This window comes from Salvelinus namaycush, chromosome 18 (genome assembly GCF_016432855.1).
Source record: "Salvelinus namaycush isolate Seneca chromosome 18, SaNama_1.0, whole genome shotgun sequence".
NCBI classification, from domain to species: domain Eukaryota; kingdom Metazoa; phylum Chordata; class Actinopteri; order Salmoniformes; family Salmonidae; genus Salvelinus; species Salvelinus namaycush.
The window spans coordinates 20,029,234-20,038,315 of record NC_052324.1 but is presented as its reverse complement, the minus strand read 5'-3'; the positions used below and the strand labels follow the sequence as shown (position 1 = coordinate 20,038,315).

General features: G+C 41.3%; 1 protein-coding gene across 1 annotated transcript in view; it reads left to right on the top strand.

The window, feature by feature from the left end:
* Nucleotides 1-3,725: 3,725 nt before the first annotated feature.
* The window catches only part of LOC120063207 (serine/threonine-protein phosphatase 2A 55 kDa regulatory subunit B alpha isoform-like), a 30,569-nt gene continuing 25,212 nt past the window's right edge, over nucleotides 3,726-9,082 (top strand). The window contains exons 1-2 of the mRNA XM_039013426.1: nucleotides 3,726-3,996; nucleotides 4,503-4,580. Of these exons, the coding sequence (XP_038869354.1) occupies nucleotides 3,990-3,996; nucleotides 4,503-4,580 (85 nt within the window). The 5' untranslated portion in view covers nucleotides 3,726-3,989. The remainder of the gene's footprint in view (nucleotides 3,997-4,502; nucleotides 4,581-9,082) is intronic.

Below are 9,082 nucleotides of genomic sequence, written 5' to 3'. Positions count from 1 at the left end.
CGGCAGCTTTTGCAATAAATGTTGGTAACTGTGAATATTTCACAAAAAAACATAAATTGATACAAAGCTTTTATATATTACATAATTGTTGCTTATGGATTTAATATCACTGATAGAAGAAAACACGTGAGCATGTGAAAAATGTTGTTGGCCACAATACTTTTACAATGTTGTTGTTGTAGTTGTTGTGGTAGTTGCTGTTTTTGTTGTTCTTGACAGTCCTTGGAAACCAACAGAACATATGATTTTATTCAGTAGAGATGGACAGTTTATGAGTTGCATCTTCTGATGAGAAGGCTCAGTGTTTTCTTGGATTTAGCCTATGAAATGTGCCAGAAAACAGCATAAAAGACAACAGCTGTGTTGTTACAACATCTTCATGGTGATTTTGTCTGGGGATGATATCAATGAAGGTTTGGCACATATCTCTATTAATAAAAGCTGATTTTACAAGTGTTTTTGTCATCTCTGGAAAAAATAATCAGTACATTTGTGACTGCCTAAAATGTCAGATGACATATTCCCTTTGATTATCTGTTATGTGCCTCCTAAGAGGAAGGAGGTGCAGGAGTCAGGAGCAGGAGAGCAAGGAAGTCCCAGTAGCAAAATCGTTTATTAGAAGTCACAAACTACACAACAACAGGTGGAGGAACACGCCCAAACGAAGTCGCCACACACAGGGAATAAACGCAACACACGGAGGAGAAACCTCTACTCCTAAACAGTCCAAAACGGTACAACGACCGTAAGAAGAAAAAAAACCTGTGGCGCAAACCCGCACCTCTAACAGCAACAACAGCAAATAATCCCGCACAAAGAATAGCAGGACGCGGAGGTTAATAAACCCACCGAATAAACTAATAGGACACAGGTGTAAGGAAAAACCAGACAGACACAAACGAAAAGGAAAAATGGATCGGTGGCAGCTAGCTTGCCGGCTACGATGACCGCCGAGCACCGCCCGAACAGGGAGAGGAGCCACCTTCGGGCCTCTTCATCTATTCTAATCATAGAGGGGGCTAAGTCTTCATTAGGATGAAGGTGGCTGTGTATTTGAAATTAATATTTCAGACAACAAAGCATAGGCTACAGGTACTGCTGTAATCTAAAAGGTTTGAAGGATTAATCCCTGCCGTACCAAACATCACACCTGAAAGTATTTTCTCACGCATATTGGAACTCGTTTCAGAAAGTCAATAACTTGGCTAATTAAGTGTACATACTCACAAACAGTATGCATATATTTAGTGACAAAACAGTAAACTAAATTATCTTTCAAGCTTTACTGAAGGAGAACCAAAACTGTGCTGTGAATGATCTAACCCTTCAATCCAGGGGTCCCCAACTACGTTTTTTCCTTGAGCGGATGGTCGGGGGCCGGAACATAGTTCTAAATCATTTGTACACTGCAAATTGACTACAAGAATCCCAAACAGATATAGAATAATTTCTTGATTCTTGATTACATTGGGATCCAATCAAATATGTCACTTTGAGCTGATTTCCTGGTGATTTTAGTATTTTATGTCCAACAACAAAAATGATTTGCGGGCCGCCTATTGGGGAACCCTGCTTTAATGAAATAACCATAGGCTCTGGGAAATGAAGGCTGGTTTGGGTGCACATCAGGTAGGCCTGGATGCTATGTGGTTTCCTGCACTGTCATTTTCAATTTTCTGCTGAATACACTCACTTAATGAGTCCTCTATCAAAGTTATCTATTTATACTTGTAAAGTTATCAAAAGTTCAATCAAATGTGATTGGACATTAATATTTAATTCCCAACATGCAGGTCTATCTTCACTCTCATTGACATTTAATGACTTGCATAGATGGGGAGATCAGGATAATGAATAGATTTGGCAACATGAGATTGCGGTATTGCAGATTACAACCAATCAGGGGTATTGTGCAGAAGAAACATTATGCAGCCCATTATAATGTACAAGAGAGTAGGCTACAGGCAACAGTCTCAGTCATGTTATCTGTCAGACTTTACCACAAGGATAACATACATCACCACACTTTGAAGCAAACAAATAATATATATTTTTTAAAATCTTTATTTAACTAGGCAAGTCAGTTAGGAACACATTATTTTCAATGACAGCCTAGGAACAGTGGGTTAACTGCCTTGTTCAGGGGCCGAACGACAGATTTTTACCTTGTCAGCTCAGGGATTCAATCTTGCAACCTTCCGATTACTAGTCCAACGCTCCAACCACTAGGCTACCTGCCGCCCTATTGGTGGAATCAAACTCATAAATATGATTTAGGCATATATTTTATCATTGTACAGCAAAGAGAAATTGTCCGAGCTGGAAATGAACTGGAACAAAGATAGATTCCACATATAAGTAACATGCTTTTCGAGTCTGTAGCCTACCTTTCTTTGATAACCTTAGTGAAATGGGATTGTTGGGGAGTGTAACAAATGATTTACATTTTTATCAAGAAGAGCCTCCTGGATTGAAAAGGTATATGACATATGGATAATGGCTGGCATCTATGTTACTATGGTACACACAGCTTTTACCTACTAGGGGAAGGTAGAGCTGTGTTGAAGTGTTGTTTTGCCCTCTTTTTTCAAATATGCAGGTTGCCTGATGGAAGAACCAGTTTGGAAACACAGATTACATGTTACATTATTGCCATCTTGTGGTTGAAGTTGTTCTATTTTCTCCCTGATGGAAATCAGGAATCAGGATACTGGGTTCATCGCATGAGATATATTATATAGAATACCTTTGACTAATAGTTAAATGTATTTACCCACATTCATTTAAATTAGCGGAATGTTTGGAAAGTTGTTGTTCAACACACCATTCTAATACCATTAATAACATTAAACAATAACATAGGGTTGTTCCATTTGATTTCAACAACTTTTTGACCACACCCCTTTTGATTGGAACAAAACTTTCCATACATTTTTGTCCATGGTAGAAGTGGTCAGAAAGGACCTGAATGCCAAAACATTTAGAAGATAGAGGTGCTCAAAGTTGACCCGTATGCCATGAGACATAATTGTCTTCATCACAAAGCTTGAGATTGATATAATTTAAAAGCTTACAAACAGGGTTATCAAACTATTTTATAATTTATTGTTTTTTAAATAAAATGTGGTCATTTTTTGACCTTTTACATCAATTATCTAAAAATGTATAAACTCAACAACAACAACAAAAAATCTGCAAATGTTGTAGCTTAGACCCTATTATTTTCCATCATCTGAGGTGTTTGTGTTGTGCCCCCCATCAATAGAGACACAGCATACTCTTGAATACAGGGTGGGTGTCATTTCAATCATAGAAATAGAATTCATAGAATGGACATATCTATTCAGACCAGTGTAATTTAGCTGGTACATCATTGAATTTTAAATTGCATTAACATTTTAACTTCCAATTACTACCACAAAGATGGCCGCATGTTATTTGGATGACCTGTTTGAATCATAGCTGGTATTATTGTTGAATGCTTTCCAATGCATTTTTCTGATTGGTGATAGCAAAGATGGTCGCTGCTCTTTCTGATGATAGACAACTATGTAGTGGATCTGTACTATAGGAGTGGATCACCGACCATTTGTCAGATCAGTGATTCCGTCAAGGAAAGGAGGAAGGATATTATTTAGTATTCGAAAGGGGCCTGTTTTGGATATGGAATCACTTTAAACTGTTGGGAAGCGCGCACCTGCCTCTCACTGACGTTAGTGCAGGACCAGGTTGCGCCATTTTGAAAGTAGAAGCAGTGAGAGGGAAATAATAGTTGCAAAGTGATCCGAGGAAGCGTTGCTGATTGTCAAAGCATTGCTTAGCAAGATAAGTGACAGGAGAAGTTGAAGAATAGCAGGGGAAAAGAGCCACACCCTCCATTGCTTCACTTGCACTCTCAGCGAGATTCAGCTTGTACACACCCTAGCCCGGCAAACTGGAAAGATAAGCAAGGGCCCCAACCAAGCCCTCGACAGAGATTCCCTCTCACCATGGCAGGTAAAGTTAACTAGCAAGCTAATAATGTCTGATGCATAAATTGAATGGGGCTTGTTTATCGCCCATACATTTGCTAAGTTGTTTATGTGTATATTGTCCGCTTTCTTGCCATTTGGAGAGAAGCTAGCTAGCTAACATTAGCCTCCCCCGAGTTGGGCGTGTACTCTGCATGTTCTCCGGCGTATCGGATGCTTCCGCTAGATATAAAGTTATAGTAGTTAACTGCACCACCAACAACATTAGCTAGCTAGTTAATGTTAACTAACTAGCTAACTAACTTTCTATATTTGCTATCACTTTCTCTGTATTGAAGCTACCAAACAATGATGTCAATAAATTGCTTAATGGTGGTCTTCTCTGATTATGGAAAGTTAGTCAGTAACGTTACTAGATTAGATAAAAGCTTGCTAACTAGATATAGAAGATTCACATTAATCGTTGACATCAAAGCCATGCACGATGCAGCTTTTGAGTTCTAAAGCGTTGCTCTGTTTGTGGGGTTCCAGGAGCCGGCGGCGGGGGCAATGATGTGCAGTGGTGTTTTTCTCAAGTCAAAGGAGCGATTGATGACGATGTTGCTGAAGGTAAGACTGGTGATTCAGGCTCTCAAGACAGCTAGCCACGTTAGTTGATGTAGTCTAGCTAGGGTGTAGTCAACAATGCATTTAGCTAGCTACTGTACAGTGCCTTCAGAAAGTATTCACACCGTTACTTAGTTTGGATTTAAAATTGATGAAATTGAGATTGTGTGTCACTGATCTACACACAATACCTCATAATGTCAAAGTGGAATTTTGTATGTAGACATTTTTTTAAATTATTAACCAATTCCAAGCTGAAATGTCGAGTCAATAAGTATTTAACCCCTTTGTTATGACAAGCCTAAATAAGTCCAGGAGTAAAAATGTGCATAACAATTCACATAATAATTGGCATGGACTCATGCAATAATAGTGTTTAACATGATTTCTTAATAACTACCTCATCTTTGTACCCCACACATACAATTATACAATTATTTGTACGGTCCTTGTCTTGTTTTGCATGCTTTGTACAAAGTAATAAAATGCAGTACTACAGGATATGTATTTATTAGCTAGCTATAACTGGCATGTTCAGTGTCTCATACCATGATCAAATTAAGATGACCTCTCCACCGGGGTGGTCTTAACCAATCATAGCGCAGTATGATACGGGGGTAAAATGCATCCAATTACAATTCAGTATGTTTACACATTAATATTACATCCCCCCTTTTAAAATAAAAATGATTTACATATTCTAAGTGTTTCTTTTGAATACATGCTCTGTAGTTTGAAGGTAAGTAACCATTTATACTGAATACTGCACCAACTGAATCAACATAACAGACTCTGAAACAATGATTCAGCATACTGTTATGAAGGATTCACTGTAGCAATGACATCTTAACATTTCAAACAAATACAATACCAAAGCATTTCAAGTCAACTTTTCAATAACAAGTTTACAGTCTGGAACTCTTTTAGGGCAGCGATCTGCCAACACCCGTTGACATTTCATAGGTTTAGGACAGCTCTGGGCTTGACCTCTCTTCCTGACTTTGTGTGATATGATGCTGAGCATGCTTCTGTGTCAGTCAACAGTTCTTGTGGTGTTGCAGGTAAGTATGTTGTGTGTGTGTGTGTTTAGTCCATCACTTTCTCTGTCAGGGGAACAGTTCATCTCGTCAGTGTATTGTTCTTTTGTGTTAAGTAGGCGACGGCGATTGCGGCGGTACACCGCTCCCCCTGCGGTGCGGACGTGATATGAACGTTCAGTGTCAGCTGGCTGGATGACGACTGATGGTTTCCAGTGGCCTTGCTCCTGGATTCTAACTGACTCTCCGTCGATCAGTGGTGGCATTGGTCTCGCTGACCTGTCATAGTATCGCTTTTGTTGTTGTTTCTGTGTACGTTTTTCATGCATTTCCTTGTAGCTGGCGACCTCAGGTTGCAGCTGTTGGTTGGTGCTGGGAAGGATTGAACGAAGTCTGCGGCTCATCAAAAGCTGGGCTGGTGATTTGAAGTTGTCAACTGGAGTGTTACAGTATTCAAGGAAACTGAGGTAGGCGTCTCTCGTCTGCTTTTGCTTTGTCCTTGAGTGATTTAGCAATCTGCACCGATTTTTCAGCAAGGCCATTACTTTGAGGGTAATGCGGGCTTGTGGTGATGTGTGAACTCCCATGCTTTTGTGAAGGATTCAAACTCATTTGATTTATAACAGGGGCCATTGTCAGATATTAAAGTCTCTACAATGCCATGCCTGGCAAATATTGCTTTCAGCTTGTGTATCACAGCTGCAGATGTGCTGTGAATTTTGTCGAGTTTGAAGTATCTGCTGCAGTAGTCCACTGTTACGATGTAGTCCTCGTTTCCATGGTTGGTCTGGGATACAGTGAGGTAACGTTGGCTCTTTGGTGTTTGAGGGGCGTCGTTCAAGACAGGTGGCACATTTACCAACAATGTTCTGTATTTGTTTGCACATTCCAGGCCAAAAGAGTGCTCTCTGTTTGCACTCTTCCAGGCCCATGTGTCCAGCATGGATCTTTTTCAAAATCTCTTCTCTGAGACTGGCAAGAATTATGATTTTCTCTCCTTTGAAAATGATTCCGTTGATCTGTGATAGTTCATCACGATGGTTCCAGAACTCGAGAAGCTCTGAGGGCATTTTTTTCCTCTCCTCAGGCCATCCATCCTGTATGACTTTCCTCAGCTGTGTGAGTTGAGTCCTTTTCTGTTTCTGCTCAGATCTCCTTCAGTTATGGTTCACTATATTGGATCACTCCAATATATTGGTATCACTCTGCGGCGGAGGGATACATTTGAGGTGAGGATTTACAGATGTACTCCTGTGTACACCTGTGTCACGGCTGGGGTCCGCCACTATATACACACAGTGCCTTGTGAAAGTATTCATCCCCTTGGCGTTTTTCCTATTTTGTTGCATTACAACCTGTAATTTTAAATTCATTTTTATTTGGATTTCTTGTAATGGACATACACAAAATAGTTCAAATTGGTGAAATGAAGAAGAAAAATACTTGTTTGAAAAAATGTAATAAAAATGGAAAAGGGGTGTGTATGTATTCACCCCCTTTGCTATGAAGCCCCTAAATAAGATCAGGTGCAACCAATTACCTTCAGAAGTCATATAATTAGTTAGATTGCACACAGGTGGACCTTATTTATGTGTCACATGATCTCAGTATATATACACCTGTTCTGAAAGGCCCCAGAGTCTGCAACACCACTAAGCAAGGGGCACCACCAAGCAAGAGGCACCATAAAGACCAAGGAGCTCTCCAAACAGGTAGGGGACAAAGCTTTTTTTAAATGGAAAGAATATGGCACCACAACTAACCTGCCAAGAGAGGGCTGCCCACCAAAACTCACAGACCAGGCAAGGAGGGCATTAATCAGAGATGCAACAAAGAGACCAAAGATAACCCTGAAGGAGCTGCAAAGTTCCACAGCGGAGATTGGAGTATCTGTCCATAGGAGCTGTAATTGCTTCAAAAGGTGGCTCTACAAAGTATTGAATTTGGGCGGTGAATATTTATGCACGCTCAAGTTCTGTATTTTTTGTCTTATTTCTTGTTTGTTATACAATAAAATAAATGCATCTTCAATATGGTAGGCATGTTGTGTAAATCAAATGATAAAACCCCCCCCCCCAAAAAAATTTTTTAATTCCAGGTTGTAAGGCAACAAAATAGGAACAATGCCAAGGAGGGTGAATACTTTCGCAAGCTACTGTAGACCCCATGGCTGCGACACACGTTCTCTTTCATTTTGTCGGTGGATGTCCATATGGTTTGAGGTACAAACTTTCTGATGTTAGCTTGGTAAGTGTAATATCTTCAGTGGAAGTATACTCACTGGCTGTTTGCAGCCTGGAGCAGCTGGCCTAATGTCCAGACCCTCTTGAGTGCTCCACCCGCTGCGCGTGGTTGATCTGTCTCTTCCGTCCGTGGTTTGTCTTACTTGTGTTTTGTTAGTGTTACACTATGACTCCGTGTGCATTCATTAGTATGGTGGCTCTTGCTTTCATAAACTGTAATTGACCATGCTCAACTTGCCGACTGGCTTGTTCTAGGTGTTTGTTGTGAATTGCTTTAACATGCTGCTAATTATCCTGCAGGTTTTTTTTCTTGTTCTTACCCCTGCAGAGTGTAAGTGTATTGTGGTGGGCTTCCACTATATTGAGACATTAACTTTGGAGTTTCTTAATGGAGTTACTCCATCATATAGTGCTGTTTTTACTGCTTGAATATTAAAGGTAATATTGTAGTCAAAAAAACAACATATAAATCAAATCTATTACCTGGTTGCTGTTTTTTTTTTGTGCCTGTTTATCCCACACGGGTCTTCCCCGGTTTTTGCAGAGTTGCTGGGTAATTTATCCCTCACTGGGTTCCTATTCCTCCAAGAGGGTCACGACATAAGCTCTCCCAGGGCGTCGGACCCCTGCTCCGTGGCCTTGTTGGCTTGACTGAGCTTATTGCTTCCCTTTGACAGGTGTGATGGTGGCATTCCCCCTGGGGATCTGCATACTTTGTGTGTGCACTGCCTGGGTTTGAGCCACACGGAGAGGGTGGTGGAATGCCCTACTGGATGCCTGTTTTGTGTGGTCTCAGAACGCCTGCGCCTCGCACGATTTGGAGGCCATGCGCGAGTGTTAGTCCCTCTACTGGGCCCAGTACCCCTCCCAGGAAGCATGGCCGGAGCCACCGCAGGCCTCTACTGGACTGCTGGGACCACCTTGAATGGAGGGTGCATGCCCTCAGTCAGGAGGTTGCTAGCTTCGATGGTGACGACAGCTGTTCCCTGTTGGCCAGTGATAGGCTGTTCCTGGGGGATAATGCTGGCGCTGTTTACTACCGTGAGCGAGGCTGACAGGCCATCAGAAGCTGGCAGCGGGGCTTCATCGTCCCCAGCAGCTTGAGAGGCTAAGAGCCTACTCACTTGGGTAGCCACTGCACTGGACATCAAACTGGTGGACAGTGATGACTCTCCATCTGTCCCCATCTCTGCTGAGATCCGCGAGGCCTTGCAGGAGAGCTGGG